The sequence below is a fragment of the Cyprinodon tularosa genome, unplaced genomic scaffold, assembly GCF_016077235.1.
Source record: "Cyprinodon tularosa strain WSP-4 unplaced genomic scaffold, ASM1607723v1 ctg901, whole genome shotgun sequence".
Lineage (NCBI taxonomy): Eukaryota > Metazoa > Chordata > Actinopteri > Cyprinodontiformes > Cyprinodontidae > Cyprinodon > Cyprinodon tularosa.
The window spans coordinates 193,243-216,565 of record NW_024039676.1 but is presented as its reverse complement, the minus strand read 5'-3'; the positions used below and the strand labels follow the sequence as shown (position 1 = coordinate 216,565).

The following is a 23,323-nucleotide window of genomic DNA, read 5'->3' as shown; positions in this document are numbered from 1 at the left end:
GGCGGGGACGTCTGGAGCCGAGGTATTGCATTGAACTCATTGCACTGATTTTGTGCAGTATTTTCTGATGCAAAGCCTTGCAGAATCTATAACGCAGGGGTATTATTATTTTTCAATGAATGAGGTTTTAATAGGAATAGATGGCGTGCAACTTTTCTACTTCTGTTATTTTCTCAAAAAAAAAAAAAAAGCATACCGATATTACAGCTTTCATTGATTTATTTTAAATTTGAAACATTGTCTAGCCTGTAAGGCAGGGATCCCCAAAGTCGGTCCTCGAGGCCCGCTGTCCTGCAGGTTTTAGAGGTTTCTCTGCTCCAGCACAGCTGATTTACATTGATAGTTAATTAACAAGCTTTTGCTGAACTGCAATCATCAGAATCGGCTGTGCTAAAGCAGAGAAACCTCTAAAACCTGCAGGACCGACTTTGGGGATGCCTGCTGTAAGGTGTAAGAAAAAAAAAAAGAACCTATTAATCGAATTGAATCGTGGCGTATTCTTGAGTATAGAAAATAATCGAATCGTTGGGTCAGGAAATCGATACTGAATCGAATCGCCATGATGGGTGTGATTTACACCCCTAATATATTTCCATCAGCTTTGCAAATCTACACACTAGAATATTCTTACTTTAAATACACACAAAAAAAACTGAAGTTGTAATGTGACAATAAGCAGAAAGGCTCAGTGGGCATGGATGTTTTTCCAAGGTGCTGGAATAGTTATCAGAAAGCAAGTCTGAGTGGTCACCTGGACACCTGCGGGAAGCCCATCTTGTAAATAGTGACAACCACAGCTCCCCCAAGGCCAATGTTGTGCTGCAGAGCCACTTTGGCTCCGGGGACCTGTCTCCTGCCAGCCTGTCCACGCAGTTGCCAGCAGAGTTCTGCACACTGAGCCAGACCTGGGAGGAAACACACCAACAAAAGAGACCGAAGCTGATGATGATTTATATGCAAATAAAAAAAAAGCATGATCACCATACGGATTACATGAATGAGAGAAGCAGCTCCACCAGATGACATCTTTATAAGTCTGCATGTTATGCTTTGCTAAATGGACTGGATTTCCCTTTCAGACAGAAAAATATGATCTTTTGAAAGGCAGGGAGCCTAAAAGAACCACTGCGAAGGGAAGACAAAGGTGAACGTGAGGCAAAAAGCTTTAACCTTCTCACTCTTTTGAGTTCACAAAGCGGCTAATGTAAATCTACTAAATCCATCTTGCTTTGTTTAACTCTATGCAAGGGGGAATAAAAGCATCAAAAATTCAGTCACATGTATCTGAAAAAAAAATCAAAAATGCAGTTGTAGATCAACTTCTAAACCCAGGGGAGTGGTGGTCTAGTGGTTAGGGCATTGCGCTTCGATCCCAGAGGTTCTGAGTTCAAGCCCCACTCCCACAGACTGCAACTCTGTGTCCCTGAGCAAGACCCTTAACCACCACACTGCTCCCCAGGCGCTGCACAATGGCAGCCCACTGCTCCCCAAGAGGATGGGTGAAATGCAGAGAGTAAAATGCGTTGCTTTGTATTTGTGACAATGTAATGATAAGTATGGTGGCCGGGAGGTGCAAACCAACATTACAAAATCTAAAAAACTTTTACAAGTTCCAAAAAAAATATATCATTTTAGAAAACAAAAAATACATTTTTTTTTTACTTTTACAAGTTCCAAAATAAATTATCATTTCAGAAAACAAATTTACATAAAAAAAAAATAATAAACAAAACACTTTTAAAAATTCAAAACAAATAGCATTTTAAGAAGACAAATAAAAAAGATTTGAAACACTTTCTACAAGTCCCAAAACAAATGATCATTTCAGGTATTCAATCGGAAAGGGTGGGTACTAACTCCGAGTCTGAACCGGTCTTGTGCGAAATTCTGTTTCTGTTCCCCCGGTGTCGGGAGCGCGCATTGCAGCCAGAGAGGCGGAACTGACCGTTTTCAAGGCGCTCCTGATCATTTCTCGCAAAAACAGCTCATATAATCATGTTAACTTTATAACATTGTTTAATCGGCTGCTCTTTTTACAAATTTGTGAAATAAATACATTAACGAGGTCTTCTTACGCTGTTTTGTGTTGTGTTTTTTTTTAAACGCCAAGAAAATCGTTTTTTCTTCCAACTTTTGTCCCTTCAGCCTGACAGAAATAAATGTCAGTCATCTCTGTAGCCAGTTTCAATCCTCTTATCAGCAATGAAAAATTGAAAATACACCACGTGTTGGAAATTTGTGTTTGGTGACTGACGTTTAAGACGCTTGGGGGTAGGGATGGGAATCGAAAACCGGTTCCTGTTAAGAACCGGTTCCGTATTTTCCGATTCCATGGCATCGTTTGGCAGCTCGCTGAATGATTCTTTTTTCGATTCCCGCAGCACCAGAGCTTAGAGCGCCGGCTCTGGGGAGCACGACTTACGTCACGTTTTTTACGTAAGTTACGCAACTTACGCAAGTTACGCAAGTTGGAAGAACTATTCGAGGAGGAAAACAACGTGCTGCGGTCACTTTGTGAATCAAAGCCCCGTCTTTCCTTAGCCCAGAGGGTAGATCAGGAAATCCAGCTCTGTAAAAGCTTGCCCTCCATCCCCTGCAGGGATAGCGCCACACTGTGGTGGTGGAACAAGCAAGATACGCTGCCCTTGCTATCTGGACTGGCTGAAAACTACCTCTGTGCAAGCTTCCTCCACCCCATCTGAGAGGGTGTTCTCCACGGCTGGAAACACCATAAGCCCTGAGATCCTGTATCCTTCCAGAAAAAGCAGATATGCTCATCTTTCTGCAAAAGAACTGTTAATTTTCCCTACTACTGTTTTATAATTAGTATTTTTTTTTATTTAAAATAGGTTATTATCCCATCATTTGTTATTAGACATTGTTGGTTATTAAGTTTGTTCTTGTATTCATTTTTCATTTAAACACAGATGTTACTCCAGTTTCACATTTCCTGTGGACATCTTGATCTTGTTGAATTTGTAAGATTGTGCAATAGTTAAGTAAACAAAGTTGATTCTGATAATCAAACTATTCTCCTTTTTCCCCCAAATTGGAATCGAAAAAAGAATCGATAAAGAATCGAATCGTTTCATAGAATCGAAAAGGGAATCGGAATCGTGAAAATCTTTTCAATTCCCAACCCTACTTGGGGGTCTTGCTCCAGGAGCCAGAGTGGCAGTCTCTGACTGCCTCAGTATCTTCAAAGTAGGCATTAGCATGAAGGGTCTTACCTAAGGACCCACACTGGCAGCTCATTCCCCCCGGCTGGGATACGAACCCAGACTTCCTATTTGCAGGATGGGTGACTTACCACTTGAGCTAGCCAGCTGGTATAAATCTGAATCTGTTTCGGCACGTCTGCGACATCATGTCTTGATCAATACACCACTGTCGAATTTAACCACAGACTGTTCAGGAGTTGGTGGATGTTTTAATCCAGGTCTGGAAGGCGATCTCTCAGGAGACCATCCACCAGCTCATTAGCAGCATGCCCAGGTGTTGTAAAGAGGTCATACTGTACAGGCACGTGGAGGCCACACACAATACTGAGCCTCATTTTTAACTGTTTTAAAGGCATACTATGCAACATTTTTCAGTTAATTAATGTGTTCCATAACGTTTTGGATGAAAATACCGTACTTGCAATTGCAGGAGCCCTCGGCCCGCACCTACAGGCTCAGAAGTCTCGGGCATCGCGTGAGTCGGTCTTGCTTTATGGCGAGAACTGCTACACGCCCCCAGTGAAAGGCATGCTCGTTGCTAGCGCAGTGGTAATAATTGTGCAGTTATCATGGCGGAACCAGCGAGAAAACAGCGAAAGCCCATGTCGGAGCAGGCAAGAAAGAGGAAAAGGGCTCTCTACTGCAGTAGACATGGTGATTCGTTGCGTTCGCCTGTCTGCTAAGCTCAAAACAACCGCGCCTGGCTTGACGGAGAAACCAGGAAAACAGCTGAGCATATTTACGACAGTGCACTTTTACTTTCGCCCTCTGGGGCGAGCCTCGCTGGAAAATCAACACCGGTTGCATAGTATACCTTTAAGGACATTACATCAAAGTTGGATCATCCTGTTGTCTGTTTTTTTACTTTAATTTTATGTCTGACTCCAAATCCAAGTTTCCATTGGTTAATAAATGTGTGATTTTATTGTCAGTGCACTCAACTTTGTAAAGAACAAAGTATTAAATAAGAATATTTCATTCATTCAGATCTAGGATCTGATATTTGAGTGATCCCTTTATTTATTTGAGCAGTGTAGATGCATTTACCTCTATGCAAATGGAAAGCACAATTTAGCTGCCACTGGAGAATGCCCAAGGAGAAGAGAAATTGTGGTATTTGGTTGTAAAATTAAAAGCAATTAGAAGCTTGACTGAGTAAGAGGGTCCTTTCTGACTAGTAATGCGACTCCATAACCTTCGCTTTGGCTGCTCCTGTGCTGCCCTGACTTATTATAGCTAAGCATATCATCCCATCTTAATTAGCTTCCATATGTGCTTTTTTTATGCAACAGCTGTGAACTAATACTCTGCAAGAGTATTTAACTGTTGGAATGCCAGTAGAAAAAAGGCTGCACAGTTCCACTGGGAGGATGATTTAAACAAAGCACAGGTGTGTAAATCCTTCATGTTATGATATAAACTGATCGTACAGCAGTTCAACTACAGATACACAGATTTATTTCATTAGTGCATTAAGCAGCCATGGCTTACCATCAGGTAAAGCTCGTGCATTGCAGCTCCCTCCATCTGCTAATCTATTATGTTTTCTTCGATTTGTTGATAAATATTCATTTCTTGTTTTAATTAAGACATTATCTATCATTGTGTCTTATCTAAATACGATCATTAAAATGACACGACTGGCATAAAATCCAATACAAACTGCATAAAAATAAAACTCCCCATTATGTTGAATTAGTGGGAGCCCTAAGCTTGTTTCTCTGAAAAAAGCCGGTCCAATCTAGGCGTAATCGGAGACAATGACACACGAAGTGTGCTCCTGCTCCGTAGCTTTGTTTTGGTCGCTGTAACCGCAGAAAATCCCGCTTCACAAAGATAGGATGTTATAGATAGGATGAGTCTTGAACTGAATTAACCTGTGTCAACAGGCACAGATGCACCGACTGATGTAATTGGGAGAGAATACCGCTATTTTTTATATTTTTCAAAATAAAACATCACTCAGACTCTGACCGTTGATAAATTATATATATACTTTTTTTCTGTGCGGCCCGGTACCAAATGACCGACGGACCGGTACCGGTCCGCGGCCCGGTGGTTGGGGACCGCTGAGCTAGACCAGAGGTCTGCAAACCAAAGAGCCATTTTCGTATCTAGTCCCCTGAAGTAAAAACTCAGAAACACAAACTGACCTTATTAAAAACAAAAACTCATGATTATTGCTAGATATCTACAGCAGAAAATGTATCGTCATTTGTAAAGAAACATCACTATTTTAATTTAAATTGAAAAAAAAAGACTTTTTTGGAAATTTATAATAAAAACTAATTAAACTAATGACAGAAATATATATTACAGGCTCTTTTACTGTCATTATACCTGAAAATTCAAAACAATATTTTCATTTAAAAAACTGCATAAACCTCACAAAATGACACAACTTTATATCTAAAACAGCTAGTTGGGTCTTTATCATTTTTAGCTAAAGTTATTAAGAGCCATTGTGAAAAGGAAAAGTGGCAGACCTCTGGGTTTAGACCGATGTCAAAATAATCGACATCGGCCATAACAAAAGCTGGATTGGTCTATCTCTAATCAACAATCTCTGATTCTTGCGTGATAATCTTGCATCAAATTATCATGATTTTAAGGAACACGTCGCTTAAGTCAGACTATAAGCTCAGATTTGTTTTTTTCTGTCATATTGGCTGCATACAGTGTTCCCTTTATGGACCATCAGCCACAAGAGATCAAGTATTCACTGGAGAGTTTGCACTGGAAGTTCCTCCTGCATAAACAAGCCGGTAGTTAAAGCGGTTGCTGATCTAACAAGCTTAAAGAAGATCATTGTTTCACTTTATCGGTTTTCTTTACTGAGCTCCTACAATAGATAACTTCACTGTAAAGTAAAATGTTTATTGATCACATAATGCAAAAACATTGTGCGTTTCCAGACGAACCTGGCTGGTTTACCGTGTCATTCTTATACACTGCAAAAAATGGAAATCTAAATAAGTAATTTTTGCTCAAATTAAGTGCATTTTTTCTTGAATTGAGAAGGTAGGTGAGACACTCTGCCAATGAAACAAGACAATTTACATTTAAAATAGGAAAAAGACAATTGCTTTGTCTTATTTCAAGTGTATATTATCTAATTATCTTATTTTAGGAGTGAAAATACTCATTCCATTGGCAGATCATCTTATTTACCTGCTCAAATTAAGGGTAAATACACTTAATTTAAGACATTTTTTACTTATTTCTAGATGTTTTTTGCAGTGTATTTTACTTTTTACTTTCCTAAAAGCGGATGTCACTCATTACATCGCCTTAAATTTCTGTGTAGGTCCGACTATGATAGACCAGGAGTCTACCTCGGTTGTAACCATGCAGACATAGCAGCTCCATGCATTTCAAAGACATTGAATTCCTACGACTGCATAGGATCCGATTCTCTGTCAGATTGAAGGCTAAATCTTCTGTGTTCATCTTTTAAACAAAAACAATGATTCCAGTTGCTGCAAAAACATATTATAGCTGTAATAATCCATAACCTTCATTTATTATGTAGATTTTCAAACATATAAAATAAAAATAAATCCAATTTGGAAATGCTGCTTAAAATATTATACTTAGCTGATAGATAGAAACCACTAATAATTCTGTCAGTTCTAATAAAAATCATGTTTTATTGAATGAATTGGGTCAAATAAATGATTTTTTTTAAGACAAGCCGATTATTGCTAACATGGAGAATCTATAGAATACTATTATGAGGAGGAAGAAAAACACCAGAAACAACAATACAGATGACCTTTAACCTTCATTCTGGGTTTCCGTTCCTCCTTAATATAACAACAGGATGTTTGCCTACATGTTAAACCACACCGATACAGTAATTCATGGAAAAGGAACCCAAACCAAATATCCAGTGCATTGAAATGAACATACTCGCAAAAAACCTGACGTTTGTGTTGAATATAATATTTTCATTCTTCTGATGCACTATTATAACGTTTTTTATCATCTGTAAGCAATTATATTAAAAAAACACACAAAATACAGGCTTTAAATATTTTCCTCTTATGAGATATAAATCAATCAACAGATTATTGAACCCAGGAAAAAAAAAATTCAATTTTTTCCATAAAATTGAAATTTTGGACATACCCGACTTACTCCTAACAGATTCACCTGAATTCAGTGTCTGATCAGAGGCCTCCTAAGCCTCTCCTTGTGATTTATAGCCGAACGCTTTGGGTAGTTCATCAAAAAGACATCTAGTTATTAACCAGTGACAACCTTGTATCCAAGATGTCATTGGAATAGTTTAAAAAAATGCTTCCTGGGGGTGGATTTTCTCCACAGACCTTTCAGTTTGTATGATAAATGCTTTTTGTGGAGAGAAGCATGGATGAAAATCAATTATTTAAAGGACAGCAGAAAAAAAGAAAAGGAATCAGGTTTAAATACATAAAAATGTCAGAAGATAAATATGACAAAGATTTAATTTAAAAAGGAAAAGAAAAGGTGAAAGCATCTATAAGAAATCCAAGGTGTTATTTATCGCTTGCGGTTGAGAATCTCCAGGCCACGTTCCCCTGGATGTGAGCTCCTACGGCATCCTGACGCTGCAGGAAGCTGGGAGACCCACTCTGCTCGTTCTCTATGTTTTTAAAATGTGAAGAGATTACAGTAAAGGAATACCAGGATCTTAGCCAGCTGCCTTTCACATGCACCACAAAGACCACTTTAACCCAGTTCCAGTCAGAACATCCATCATTGAGAGACCAATGCCCTCTAGTGGCCATTGTGGAGACTTTTTTAGTAAAAATCAGAATCTAAAATTCTTGGCAGTTACCATTAGTCTGTTATTACTTTAACAAATCCAAACCAACTATGAAATAAAACAAGTGAAAACAATAATCAGGGTAAAATGGAGATAAAACCAGCTCATTCTGCATACCTGTGGCTCCTAGAGGATGTCCTTTAGAGATGAGGCCTCCGCTGGGGTTGATCACAAACTTCCCTCCATATGTGTTGTCCCCTCTATCCACTAGTTCTCCTGCTTTACCTGCAAATAGAAACTATCATAAATGACCCTAATCTAATTATTATGTGCACAAGAATCCCATCTGTGAGTACAAAGTTATTTAAGTGAGCTAGCATTGAGCCCTTAAGGGAAGGAAATTGATTCATGTCTTTCATGTTTTTTTCTCTAACGTTCCTAAATAAAATTTAATTTAATCTCAGTCTAAGACCAACTAGTCTATTAAAAGTCTCAGAGGTTTGTTAGAGAACATTAGTGAACAAACAGCATCATGTTGGAAACTAAGGAAGACAGAGAGGTCAGAGAGGAAGAGGTGGAGAATTTTAATTCAGAGTTACAGAAAGTTAGAGAGTAATATCCCAGGCTTTGAACACATCAGAGTTCTGTTCAATCCGTCATAAGAACATGGAGGGTGAGGCACAGCTGCTCTCTCAACAAGGCATTACCCGCATGCAGAAGGTGAGACTAGAGGTGGTGAGACTAAAGGAGCTGCAGAGGGTCGCAGCTCTGATTGACAAGAGGACTAGCAGTGATCAACTCCCCTAATCTTCCGAAAAAGTAAAGCAGTGTTGAAAGGCGGCCATAAGATGCCCTGAAGCAAACATGATGGAGATCTCTGATCAGATGAGATATAACTGAAGGCCAATAGGCCAACACTCCCAAAGGGGGAATGCTGGCAGAGAGTGAATTTCTCCATTGTGAGATCAATAAAATTCTATTTCTATTTCGTTGGTCTTCTGGGTGGCAAAAATATTAATAATCCAAAAAGTATGGATACCAAAATGCTGTATCTGGATATAGTACTAATTTAGCATGTATTAATACTACAGAAAAGTGCTGTTTGAGTATTTTTGCCCATTTTTATTTTGGATCTTCACATTATTTCCACATTAAAAAGAATAATGTCTCAAAAACCTTAAATATTATCAGTTTGTGTTGCATTATTTAGTTTGTATTTATTTGCACACCTATTTAGCTACTATCTGTGATCCAGTTGAGAAAGTCTTCCATGGTGAGATTGAAAATGGGGAGTTTTTTAATACAAATAAATTAATTATAGTTTTGTATACCCTTTGGTATTTATCATCAAAAAAAGTATCAATATCAAATATTTTCCTGGGTATTATATCTAGTTGGAAATTTTTGTATTGTGACAGCCCTGTACAATGTTTAGTTTTAAAACGCAAGCTGTACACCAGTGGAACATAGTGGTGAAAGCATGATGCTGTGGGGATGTTTCCCTCCAGCAAGGATAGGGGAGGTGAAGGTTGATTACATTTAAAGACAGGCGGAGCTTAAACACAAGGATGTCCTACTAACCAGGTTACAACTAGTTACAAGGGCAGGGCTCGATCAATGGCCTAGTCAAAGTCTGGAGCTAATTCTTAGCTTATGCTATCTTCAAAAGAAGACAGACATACAATAAAAACTGTGATTGTAACAAAAATTGGTGCTCTGTCGCGCTTCAGCAAGTAATGCACTGACAGTGCAATTAGCGCAACAATTCTGCTACATGACTGCCTTGACGCGATATCATACTTTAGATGCACATCCTTTCACAGAATATCAAGGATTGAGGGTTTATTTATTTGGTAGAAATAACGCACATTAATCAACAATCTAAAGTTTGTTCTGTAAGCACCAGAATTATAACCTGACTCCGTCAGATGGATTTGCTCCGCATATCCATCTGGAAACCTTCCGTAGAAGTAATTTTGGGAAGGGGTGAAAATACTGGTTAGCTGATTGGCCTATGTTGGTGATAGACGGGCCAAATAAACCAATCAGATCAACGAAGCATATGTCGTACTAACAGAGCAACGACGAAAACACAACCACAAGCCAGGCTACTCTTGCCGAAACCAGTCGGGAGAAGAGCAAAAACATCTTTTCCTCTGAGAAAAGCCTCCAGAGCAGTGTTTTGCTCTTCTTTCAGTGAAGAAATACTCTGTAATTCTGATAAAACTTGCTCGATAGCCACGCTAACGCTAGTTTCATCGGCTGAAGCCGACATGTTCTTTAGACTGAACTGTCGCGCTTCTCGTTGCGTCACACCTCAACCCGCCTCAAAGCCAACGCGGATTGGACGTTCGTTTAGTGAACGGCTCCAAATTTTCTTTAACGGAGAGTCTCCAGACTGATTAGCGAGTTAAATTTTGAAAGCTCACGATATCAGGATGGTCTCACGAGGATACCAGAATTTGCCAAAAGGCTAATTAGATGTTTACACTCTGTTACCGTAAAGAGATGTTAACAACATCCGTTGTCCCTGGACAAAATGTAATTTGTCTTGCTAAAAACAAACAAAAGTTATTGCATCGAGGTTAAAATTACTAAGCGAAAACAAATATTATCCATCAATAGAAAGAACAAAGGCTAATATAATTAATTAGACTAATAAAATCAAAGGATTCCACACACAAAGGTCTAAGATGTACTTAACACCAAATTGATTGTTCATAATGATGGAAAAAACGCCAGTGGTCCAATGATGGGATTAGGAGAAGGTCCGTGGTACACAGAATGTTGACAGATGTGATGCGTTATGAACCAGTTCTTTCCCTGTTTTTTTCTTTAAGTGATTATAAGTGCCAGATGTTCAGATTAAGGAACAGAGACGGTACAACCTCTACAAAGCAGTTGTGTTGTTCCTTTCATTATAAACTAAGTGAGTGATGATGATGGACATTTAATTATTTTATTAAGAAGATGGTTCTGAGAATTTAACCAAATTGTCCCGAGAACCCATCTTTATATAAAATATCGCAAAGATGATATCTCAATGTCTTTTTGTATGATTCTATGGATTTTAATGCTTTCAATTTTTTATTTGCTTGTGAATTTTTAAGACAACAGGTCATGTGTGATAAAAAAAAAATTCCTACACAAACAATTTAAAGGCCTGAAATGATAACTGTGATCTTCTAAACCTAAAGATTGACATACTACATTTAACATGAATACAAACTATTTCCAGAAGCAGCATTTGTTCCTATGCTCCACTTTTATGGAAGAAACTCCGAGGAGACTTCGACATGCTGAAAGCCTGAGTTCTTTAAAGTTAAAGCTTAAAACCCATCTGTTAGGAACTGCTTTTGAAAGGTAAAATTAAAACTGTTCACTGAGGCATCATTAGCTTAATTTTGTGCTACAGCTGTTTTATTTGCTTTATTGCCTGTTTTCATCGGTACTTGATGTTATTCTGCTTTTCATTTCCTTCTGTTTCATATTGTCATTCATGTAAAGCACTTTGAATTGTCTGTGTACTAAATTGTGCAATACAAATAAACCTGCCTTGTATTTGATCTGAGGTTTAAAAGCGAGTTTTGACTAATGATACAGAGATATTTTCACTGCAAAAACTGAAATCTAAATATGTCATTTTTTTCTTAAAATAAGTACATTTATTCTTAAATTGAAGAGGTGAATGAGACAGTTGACTGCCTATTGAACAAGGCAATTAACACTTAAAATAAAAAATAAAAACAACTGCACTGTCTCATTTCAAGTGCATGTTGTCTAATTATCTTTTTTTTAAAGTAAAAGTACTCATTCCATTGGCAAATCATCTTATTTACCTACTCAAATTAAGGGTAATACACTTAATTTACACCTAAAATGTGTGAATGGCACCTTAAGTCCAAATCAGATGTAAATGTTTAGTAGCTAAGATGCTAAAACTGATGATTGAAACAGAAGGAAAAAAGTCAGAAAAATTAGGATGAAAAGTAATTCATGAAAGTATATAAAAATAACAGCACAGATCATTTATAGCTGCATTGCATCACTTAGATTCCAGCAGGCAGGTGATGGTTGGCAGGATAAGCTTCTCAGGTTCCAAGCTGGTGTAGCAGTCAGTGCCTCACCTTCTTCACACAAACCCAAAGCCTCGTAAGTGATGAGCTCGTTGGCGGAGAAGCAGTCGTGCAGCTCGACCACATCAACGTTGCTCGGCTTCAGACCCGCAGCCTCAAAGCACTTTTTAGCCGCTAGCCGAGACATGTCGTATCCGACCTGTGCGCGAAAAGGAGGAAAGCATTCAAGGTCTGAAACGCTCTATTAAGTATTAGAATCATCTCCTTTTGCGTATCCTACCATCTTAATGCAGCTGTTTTCGCTAAATGTGGAAGGAAAGTCGGTCACCATCTCCTGAGCCACGATCTCCACCGCCTGGTTTTCAAGATGGTGCTTCCTAACAAAGGCCTCACTGGCCAGAACCGCTGCTCCAGCTCCATCTGAAGTTGGGCTTGATTACAGAAAAGCAGGGTTAATCTCTACCTGTTTACACGTTGCTTTCTTAAGTTACACTGCAAAAAAATCTAAATCTAGATAAGTAATTTTTTCTTAAAATAAGTGCATTTGTTCTTGAATTGAGGAGGTAAAAGAGACATTTTGCCAATGGAACAAGACAATTTACACTTAAAATAAGAAAACACAATTGCATTGTCTTATTTCAAGTGCAAATTATCTAATATCTTATTTTAAGTGTAAAATTACTCATTCCATTGGCAAACTATCTCATTTACCTACTCAAATTAAGGATGAATACACTTAATTTAAGAAATGTGTACTTATTTCTAGATTGTTTTTGGAGTGCAGCGACCCCTGCTAATGAATAACATTCTTACCAGCACTGCAGAAGAGTGAGAAAGTCAAACACCTTCCTGGAGTTCATCACCTGCTCCAAACTGTACTCATCCTGGAACTGGGAATACCTGCAGTACAATTGCAGAAAAAACAATAGTTTAAACAGGTCAGAAAAGAGAAAAAAATGGTCGTATTAGAAGACAAAACTAAACCAAACTCAGAAAAACTGCAGCTTAAAGTTTTCTCTTACGGGTTATTGGTGGAATGCCTGTGGTTTTTCCAAGCAATCTTAGCAAAGTGTTCTGGTTTCGTGCCTAAAAATGAGGAAAAGAAACACAAATATCAAACCTAAACAGGATAGAATAGATCAGTTTGGCCAGATTATGAAAGCTGAATAAGAAAAGGAGGAAGAAATTAGTCAATAAGTGGAGGCAAAGCAGAAATTACTGCCTTTGTAAGGAAACCTGAGCCTCAGTTCTGGAGATTGAAACTGTGAGGCTGAAGAATTAGACATTAGAATGATTCAGAAAAGAATCATTAGGTTAGATTTTAATCATTTTAAACCCTGATAAAGACAACATTATTGCTATTTCATCCTAGTAGGTCAAAAGATCAAAGGTCATCCTCTATGACTCTCTTTAATTCAGTTCTCAATGGAGACATAACCAAACCCAAACTACCGTATTTTTCCATATGCTCCCTGCCGGCGTTGCCAAACATCTGCGGTGCTCCCGGTGCTGCTGCCATCCCATAACGGTTGATCATCACCTCCATGTGCTTGTCCATTGGATTGGTCCTATCCATGAACTTTAAAATGAAAAAACATCCATTAAACAATACTACATCCATAAAAGAGGATTCCAGAAGTAATCACTAAGTATCCTGTGAGTCTGACAACTTTTAACACTGTTTAAAGGAATAGTACACCCAAAACATGATTAGCCTTCATTTTCTACTCACCCCCATGCTGAACAACACTCTGGAGTACTTTTTTGATATCTCAAATGCATCTGGAGATCTGGGAGGCTTCTTGCTGTCTGCTGACATTCAAATAATGGAGGTCTACGGTGCCCGAGATAGAAAGGTCCATAAAAGTCCACAAAAACGTGTCAATATTCCTCCATACTGCTCGTCCAATTTATTCCAAGTGTCCTGATTGGGTAGCATCCAGAATTTACTCGAAACGAAGTCATTTAGAATGTTTTTAGAGCATAAACAGTAGTGTATAGGATTTCCTGAAAGCGCGCACATGCGCGTTCACAAGTCTATGGAAACCGCAGCAGACCAAACCAGATGAAAGTGCGCACCTTTCTGCCTCGGGCACCATAGACCTCCATTATTTGAATGTCAGCAGACAGCAAGAAGCCTCCCAGATCTCCAGATGCATTTGAGATATCAAAAAAGTACTCCAGAGTGTTGTTCAGCATGGGGGTGAGTAGAAAATGAAGGCTAATCATGTTTTGGGAGTACTATTTCTTTAAACACCAACATTAAAACTAGTTAAAGCCCTCTGAGAGCGCAGACCTCCTCCAAGGAGCAAATGTTATCCCATATTGTGACTTACATCTATAGCTAAAACTCACACATAATCTGGATCATTACCAAATATGAATATGAATTGTTGTTTTGCATGAGGAGCACCTTTGGTAACAATTTTCTTTAAAAAATTTTAATACGTTTCTAAATAAGAAACGTCATGTCTCGAAAGAAAGAAAGAAAGAAAGAAACAAACAAACAAACAAACAAACTAAAAAGATGAAAGAAAAAATAAAGAAAGAAAGAAACAAACAAACAAACAAAGTAAAAAGATTTCAGAAAAAAGAAGGAAAGAATGAAAAAAGAAAAAAGAGAGAACAAAATATGGAAAAAAGAAAAAATAAAGACTAAAAGAAAAAAGAAAATAGAAAAATAAATTAAAAAAGGACAAGAAATAAAAAAACAAAGAAAGAAAAAAGAATAACAAAGAAAAAAAAGAACGGAGAAAAAACTGCGAGAAAGAACGAAAGAAATAATGAAAAAAAGAAAGAGTGTGTGCTGGTTTCTGTTGGGCATCATTGCTCTAACCTCCCAGGGGCTAGGATGGCTTACCCTGAGCAGTATGGCTGCTATGAGGGAATGTTAATCATTTCATCAATGTCTTCTGCCTATGTTGAAATTCAATCAGGATTTATTAAAGTAAGTAAAACTATTAGGATTCATCCTCAGATCTCCTGTAAGTATAGTCTGCCCAAACATACAAAGGGGTCCAGAATCTCTACAGTAAGTCTGCAGTGACATCATAAAGTGATGATAAAGACAGACAGGCTGCAACATTATTACTAAAATGTAAAAAGGATATAAACAAGCATGAGTGAAAAAAATAATGAGTCATACTTTGGAAGTCAAGGAGCCTCTCTCCATCTTTTCAAAACCGAGGGCAAGCACGCAGTCAGCAAGACCTGCAAAAACATCAACAACACATTAAAGATGCTTTCAGCCATGAATGGAATCAACAGATCCAACATTAATTAGTTTTTTCCAAAGGAAACATTCTCCCGTCCTGTTCAGCACTTTTCACAGCCTCTTATAGGACTCACCTCCCTGAATCAGCTGGCGAGCCATGAAGAGAGCGGTGGAGCCGGTGGAGCAGTTGTTGTTCACGTTGATGATGGGGATTCCTGTCAGACCCAGGCTGTGGTAGATAGCTCTCTGACCACATGTGGAGTCCCCTGAGATAAAAGCACAGATAAAAAAACGTCTTAGATACACATTACATAGTGTCAAAAGGCCTTAATAACGATTATAAAATCTACTTACCTTTATCCCGTTTAAATAAACATTAGTTTGAGACCAATATAAACTCAGAGTCTTACCATAAACGTAGCCCACACAGGCTTGCTCAACAGCTGAATACGGGATCCCTGCATCTCTTAGAGCTTTTTCACCTACAACACAACCAGACAAACACTAAACAAACAGGATTTTAGTTCAGCTACCAGCTATAAGGATCTGGAGAACCGTACTGAAATCTCTGCTCTTTAAAGGTTAGTAGAAAAACTGAAAGCATAAATTATTTCCCAAAAATAAAATAAGCAAAACAAGCTACAATTGGCTAAAGCACGGCTTATAGATGAAACCAGATATATTCATTCACTGTATATAGAAACACAAACACTCTGAATCAGATGATAAATTTCCCACTTAAGGTCAGAAAATGTTTCTTTTTGCTATAATTCTATAATGATTTTAAATATTTTTTTTCCAGTGTGGAGAGGGATTAGAAATCTGCTTGTTTACGTCAAATGTTTGAAACCTGTAGGGGGAGACCTACAGCTCTGAATAATGAATGGAAACATCAAATATACTGCAGTGCTTCATTTATTAGTGCACTTCTCCAAACCATTGATTTCAGCCATTGCAATTGCTTTTTTTTTTATAAGGGGGCCAACAGGTGGAAACAAAAGGACTGGAGATACGACAAACGCGCCGCAGATTAGGGGTGGGTATTGCCAAAGAAGTCACGATTCGATTCGAATCACGATTCACAGGCCACGATGCGATCCTATCACGATGCATCACGATACTTGAATTATTGCGATGCATTGCAATATTTTCTCCTCCATGTTTTGTTTTTGAATGACTCGGCGCAGTATCCCACGGCCGGAAATGCTTGTGACACAAGGCAGCGTGCGTCAACACATTTGCAGCAACATTTACTGGACTGGAAGTTGTATTACACTTGTTTTTGGCTGATGTTCGCCAACCATTCATGCAATTTTATTTTTTTAAATTAATAATCGATACTTGAATCGATACAAGAATCGATGCAGTAGATCACGAAAATTAGAATCACGATGCATCATCATGACGATTATTTTGCACACCCCTACCGCAGATACACAAATCATGCAAATTCCAAAATCTTTTTAAAAAAAACACTAATGCTACGTTCAGACCGCAAGCAGCAAGAGCAGCAAAAACTCATGATGCTGCTTCATTTTTGATGCTTCTACAAGTTTAGTTCTGGCGCACGGCTGAAGCAGCTTTGCTGCTCTGGCTGCGTGGTGGAACAATTGGGCGGAGCTACCCTGTGCTTTATTTGCCTGTAACAATGGCAGCTATATTTGCTGTGATCAGTAGGTAAAAAGTAGTTGGAATCTATTTTGAAGTGAGAAAAGACACCTGAAAACTTAATCTGTGCAGACAGTTCATTCAAATCCATCCTGCCTTCAAATATTATTCCGCTGTCAGAGCCGCTCAGCCCCTCACATACATGCTCTGTCATCGGGAATCCCAATCAACAGCAGCCTCTGGCCCGTTCAACTCTTGGCGGTTTGCTGTTGCAGCTGTAAGGCGTTTTTTGTGTACGTAATCCACACTGCAGGCACCAGGATAATAAAAGTGAACATGCTTTTCCGGCAGGTTTCAGCATTTTAAGTTAATTTAGGCGTAAATGAACTGTTTCAGAGGAGTGATCATAGCGATCTGTATCATCAGCGATGTGTCTGTCTCCCTGCCAGCTCCCAGATCAGCACCTCTGATTGGTTAATGTGGCGCCTCGAGCAGCAAAGGCAATTTTTCCCAACTCCAGCAGCAGCTGCTCAGACGGGCTGCTCCTGCTGCTCAAAACGCGCTGCGGGACGTTTTGCTGCACCTTGATGCCCGTCAGCCATATTTTTTGCATGTAAACTAGTTGCTCCTGCTGCCTCTGCTGCTTTAGGTGTGAACGTAGTATTAGAGGGAAAAAATGCTGCAGGGTCAAAAAATTTAGCAAGTTAAAACAAAGCGGCAAAGTTGCTCTAAATGAAAAAAACAGAAGAGCATTTGACCACTAGGGGGAGTAAATCTCCAAGTTATGTTATAATAGATTAATAAAATAATAATTGAACCTTATTTATCTCACACTGGAGAAATTTACCTCTGCATTTAACCCATCCATCCACCCATATAATAGAATAGAATAGAAAATCCATTTATTGTCCCACAATGGGGAAATAGAGGCGCAACAGAAGCAAAGCATTTCAGCAAAAGTGGTCACACAAATGTGGACCTTAAAAGGTTTATAAGGTTAGTTGTAGTAGATGTAGCATTTTATATGTTATTCCCCTTATTTTTTACCTCTGCCAAGAATGTGACATTTTTAGTTGTTTGTTTGTCCGTCTGATAACTTGAAAAGTTATCAACGGATTTGATAAATTTTTACCAAATGTGCACCTCAGTCCAGGGAACAATCCATTAAATTTTAGTAATGATCCACATCATAATCCGGATGCAGTTTTTTTTTTTAAAGGATTCTTTAACATTATTTGGTGGAACAAGCAGTTTCTCCCTAAACCAGAGGGTGGCAGCAGTGACTCCTAACAGCTTCAGTATCAGACTCAAAGCAGCCTAGAGTTTTATAACATATTGGGGCCAATTAGAGCAGAATCAACTAACCAGGTCTTCTCCTCCATCATCAGTCTCTGGTCTCCTGAAAAATGTATATATTTTCCCCTAAAAACAAACGCAAATCTTTCAGAACATCCATCTAGAAGTGCTAAAGCTGTTGGAGCCGCATAAAGCGAGTCCATAAAAATCTACGGGGATGTTCATGTTTGTCCAAAAACAAATTCACAAGAAACATTTGAGAGGTTTAAAAGTTATTTGCTATATTGAATATAAAGGATCTGTTTATTTCTCCTTTAGGTTTAGAAAAAGATCTTCAGACTGCTTAGAGTCTTTCTGATTGATCAGGCATCAATAGACATCTTGAGAAATAATAAAGGTTCCATAATAGGAGAGCCTAGAAAAACCAACCACACGGTTATATGTCTTTTAAAAGGGATTTCTGAGATAAGAAGAACTTTATCTGGATATAATTACCTGCTTCTTTGGCCATATCTGGGTAGTCTCTGGCTCCAGGTTTGTCAAACTGCAGAAATAAATAAAAACAAAAGTCAAGTTGATTCAGAAATTACAAAAAATAACACTTAAACACTTTCTCTCCTTAATAATTTTATTGTTTTTTCTCGGTTTTTTGTCGTTCAGGATTATATTAGCTGGGAAATTAAAGGTGCAATCTATCTACTGAAAAAAGTCTGAATTAGCTATTGAACGTCTTCACACATCTTCCTAGTTGCTACTTTCTGTTTAATACAAAAAGACAAAATAGTAAAAAATTAAATAAACATTTTGCATTTAAGAGGAAAAACTTTTTTATCTGTGAACATGCTCTATCCAGATCTTCTTAAGTGGCTTAGGTGTAGCTTTCTGATGTAAATTCTGTATAAAAGATTCCTTCAAGCATCGACTATTATCCATTAATAAAACTTTTTAAAAATGTGACAGATTAACCGATTAGTGAATTAATGGTAAGTTGCAGCCATAGTGTGGAGAATTTGAACCTGTATTCTTAATGTCAATTCATGAATGTGTCTAAATTGTCATGATGTCATAAATGAAAACTGAGATTAGGTTGCAAGGCTTATATCTTCAACCAGAACCGGATCTTACGGAAGAGGATTAGGGCCACTGAAAATAATTAAAGAAGTAAACTGATTTTTTAAAATTTTATTTCAGTTTAAAGTGGGAAAAAATTTAGAATTCTAAGATTTAAGTCAGAATTCTAAGATTAAAGGAATAGTACACCCAAAACATGATTAGCCTTCATTTTCTACTCACCCCCATGCTGAACAACACTCTGGAGTACTTTTTTGATATCTCAAATGCATCTGGAGATCTGGGAGGCTTCTTGCTGTCTGCTGACATTCAAATAATGGAGGTCCATGGCGCCCGAGGCAGAAAGGTCCATAAAAGTCCACAAAAACGTGTCAATATTCCTCCATACTGCTCGTCCAATGTATTCAAAGTGTCCTGAGTGGGTAGCATCCAGAATTTACTCGAAACGAAGTCATTTAGAATGTTTTTAGAGCATAAACAGTAGTGTATAGGATTTCCTGAAAGCGCGCACATGCGCGATCACGACGCTACAGAAGCCGGTAGACCAAACCAGCGCATTCAGCTCGGCAAAGAACTCACTGAAGTCCTCAGACATTTTTCTTTCGTTGTTTCTTTCTTTGCACAGGTAAACAGCACATTTCTTCTTCTACGCTTGCATTATTGGAAGAGCAGACGCTGAATGCGCACTTTCATCTGATTTGGTCTGCCGGCTTCCGTAGCGTTGTGATCGCGCATGTGCGCGCTTTCAGGAAATCCTATACACTAGTGTTTTGATATCTCAAATGCATCTGGAGATCTGGGAGGCTTCTTGCTGTCTGCTGACATTCAAATAATGGAGGTCTATGGTGCCCGAGGCAGAAAGGTGCGCACTTTCATCTGGTTTGGTCTGCTGCGGTTTCCATAGACTTGTGAACGCGCATGTGCGCGCTTTCAGGAAATCCTATACACTACTGTTTATGCTCTAAAAACATTCTAAATGACTTCGTTTCGAGTAAATTCTGGATGCTACCCAATCAGGACATTTGGAATAAATTGGACGAGCAGTATGGAGGAATATTGACACGTTTTTGTGGACTTTTATGGACCTTTCTGCCTCGGGCACCATAGACCTCCATTATTTGAATGTCAGCAGACAGCAAGAAGCCTCCCAGATCTCCAGATGCATTTGAGATATCAAAAAAGTACTCCAGAGTGTTGTTGAGCATGGGGGTGAGTAGAAAATGAAGGCTAATCATGTTTTGGGTGTACTATTCCTTTAAGGTCAGGATTCTGAGAAAAAAGTCAGGATTCTGAGAAAAAAAGTCAGGATTCTGAGAAAAAAAAGCTAGAATTCTAAGTTTAAAGTCAGAATTCTAAGATTAAGGTCAGGATTCTGAGAAAAAAGTCAGGATTCTGAGAAAAAAAAGCTAGAATTCTAAGTTTAAAGTCAGAATTCTAAGATTAAGGTCAGGATTCTGAGAAAAAAGTCAGGATTCTGAGAAAAAAGTCAGGATTTTGAGAAAAAAAAGCTAGAATTCTAAGATTAAAGTCAGAATTCTGAGAAAAAAAGCTAGAATTCTGAGATTAAATTCAGAATTCTGAGATTAAAGTCAGAATTCTGAGGAAAAAAAGTCAGAATTCGAGATTAAAGTCAGAATTCTGAGGAAAAAAGGCAGATTCTGAGGAGAAAAGTCCGAATTCTGAGGAGAAAAGTCCGAATTCTGATATTAAAGTCCGATTCTGAGGAGAAAAGTCCGGATTCTGAGGAAAAAAGTCAGAATTCTGAGATTAAAGTCAGAATTCTGAGATTAAAGTCAGAATTCTGACTTTTTCGCATGTTAACATGAAATAAAATTTAAAAATCAGTTACGATTTTCTATTATTTTTTCAGTGGCCCAAATCCTCTTCCGTAGACTGAAGGTTAGGGGTTAATAACTTTCTCAGAGAGACGAACTTTGTCCTGCTTGGATAACTTTAGAGGACATTGAACTATGATCTATTAGTGCTGCAACATTAAACAGATAAACAATCTCTGTCAACAAAAGTGTTTTTATTCAGGGTAACAGTGAAGGGAAATATTTCCACTAGTTCGTTATGATGATAGACATTGCAGACACTAGTGACAGCAGCAAGTAAACGTCTGGTTCGCAGCAGAATTAGCAAACAATGCTAACGTCCAAATTTAGCAGCGCATAGGAAGAAGTATTATGGCGTTAGACTGAAAGGTAAGTAAATAACAAAAATAAAAACCATACCTTGGTCATTCCCACACCAATAACAAACACTCTGTTCTTCTTGGCAGGTGCCATGGTTGCTCCTTTCTTCAGCAGTCCTGCTCCCAGAGAGAGGAGTCAAAGGATAAACAGAGAGCAGTCACTCCACTCAGGGAAACGCCCACAAAGCATAGCTCGTCTAATAATGCACGATGTGTCACTTAGCAGGAAAAATCGTTGCCTTACTGAAAGAGGAGAAAACACTGGAATAATTTTTTCTCAAATCTTAATTTATTGCGTTCAAATTACTATCAGATCTGTCGGCATGGTCAACCTCTATATTTAAAAAAGTTTAATATTTATAAGTTAAAAATTACTTTTACTCATTCCAAAAAAGTTAAAAAAAAAACAATCCACTGGACTATGTTTCCCATTTTGAAGGCGTTTTGCTTCTCATCCAGAAAGCTTTTTCAATTCAAAATGTCAGAAATAGCCTCGAACTCAACGCTATTTCTGACATTTTGAATTGAAAAAGCTTTCTGGATAGGAAGCAAAACGCCTCCAAACTTGGAAACAAAGTCCAGTGGATTGTATTTTTCTGTTTTGTTTTGTTGTTTTTTTTGGAATGACTATGACCTGGAGGACTGAGAACCTTCACCAGCAACCACTAGTTTAATCAATCTCTGGTTTTACTCAGTGGGTTATAAAATCTCCCTGGTAGTAATCTCCCTTATTTAATGCCATAAAATCCACTTATCAAAGTCCTAACTACATTTTATCTAGAGGCATGTTTCTTTAAAATGTTGATATGTTACAGGAAAAAACTAAATTACAGGTTTAGTAAATAAAAAAAAAGCAAAAAACCATTGTTATAATTCAAATAGCTTGCTATATATGTAATAAGCCTGTAATTAAAAGTTGAAGAGCACAATGAAATCATTTGAAAATTCAACCTAGTTCTTCTTGTATTCACCCCCTCTAAAGCAAATTGCATATTTTATTAGAGCCACAAATGAATAGATTTACACTTATATTTTGTGTTGGTCAGTTTGATCATGTGCATTTAATTAAAGGCCTACTTTAATTGTGTCTCAGCATCCTCCCTATGTCACAAAAATAAATTTAAAATATATTTTCAAGCATGAAATGCACTTCTCTCAACATTTAATGCTCTATATTTTAAGTTTAGGATCTAACAAGTCAAAACGTGCATTGAAAATCCTACAAGTCAACTTCTTTTACTATAAAACTTGTTAAACAAGCAAAAATATCATCTAAAATTGCTTATTAAGTAAACAGAGTTAATGTTTAAGAAAAAAACAAAAGTTTTCTGTTTTGATCCAATTAACCTTATGGTTGGACGGAAAGCTATCAGCCTTTGAAGCAAGAATTTCAAGTTTTAAAGCTGTGCTAATTGAAACTTTTCTCATAGTAGGGTTATCCTTAGCTATTTTCTATATATATGCTGCTAAAGGGTTAGGCTGCTGGAGGACAGAGGAGCCCCTTTTCATTTTTTATCTGTATTCTCCCATTCTGTAGTATTTGTTACTTTCACCTCTAACTTTTTTATTTTTTTTGTCATAGTGGCTTATCTGTACCTGTTTGGCTGTTACTCCAACCTGGTTTGAATTATCAGCTGAGCTGTTGCCCTCGACCATGGGCGTAGGTTTGCATAGGGACCATAGGGACATGTCCCTACCAAAATTTTGAACCGACCTAATTGTCCCGACCAATAATTGGACGTGAGCAACGTGTTTATAATTTACAGCAGTAGTTGTTGCAGCAGTGGCTTCTTTTCCTCTCGCAGCTCCTCTGCCTTGTCTCTCCTGTCCCTTTCACGCAGCAGCGCATGGAACTGTGCTGCGCTGTTTAACTCCACTCTCATTGGTTGTTCT

The 23,323-nt window shown here is 38.0% G+C and overlaps 1 protein-coding gene across 1 annotated transcript; it reads right to left on the bottom strand.

The window, feature by feature from the left end:
• Positions 1-732: 732 nt before the first annotated feature.
• Positions 733-21,628, bottom strand: scp2a (sterol carrier protein 2a). The gene is made up of 12 exons (XM_038274265.1): positions 21,471-21,628; positions 18,661-18,709; positions 15,672-15,743; positions 15,396-15,527; positions 15,193-15,257; positions 13,500-13,626; positions 13,070-13,133; positions 12,861-12,947; positions 12,328-12,478; positions 12,099-12,246; positions 8,149-8,256; positions 733-905 (listed from the first exon to the last, which is right to left on the bottom strand). The coding sequence occupies exons 1-12, from the start codon at positions 21,522-21,524 to the stop codon at positions 748-750; spliced, it is 1,215 nt and encodes a 404-aa protein (XP_038130193.1). The 5' UTR covers positions 21,525-21,628; the 3' UTR covers positions 733-747.
• Positions 21,629-23,323: the final 1,695 nt, after the last annotated feature.

Bases quoted from the DNA above. Each gene is read 5' to 3' on its own strand.
- scp2a (XM_038274265.1), bottom strand. From the start codon at position 21,524: ATGGCACCTGCCAAGAAGAACAGAGTGTTTGTTATTGGTGTGGGAATG. The intron at 15,744-18,660 runs GTAATTATATCC...GTTGTGTTGTAG, and splicing joins AGATATGGCCAAAGAAGCAG to GTGAAAAAGCTCTAAGAGAT. The intron at 13,627-15,192 runs GTATGACTCATT...TTCATTTTAAAG, and splicing joins GAGGCTCCTTGACTTCCAAA to TTCATGGATAGGACCAATCC.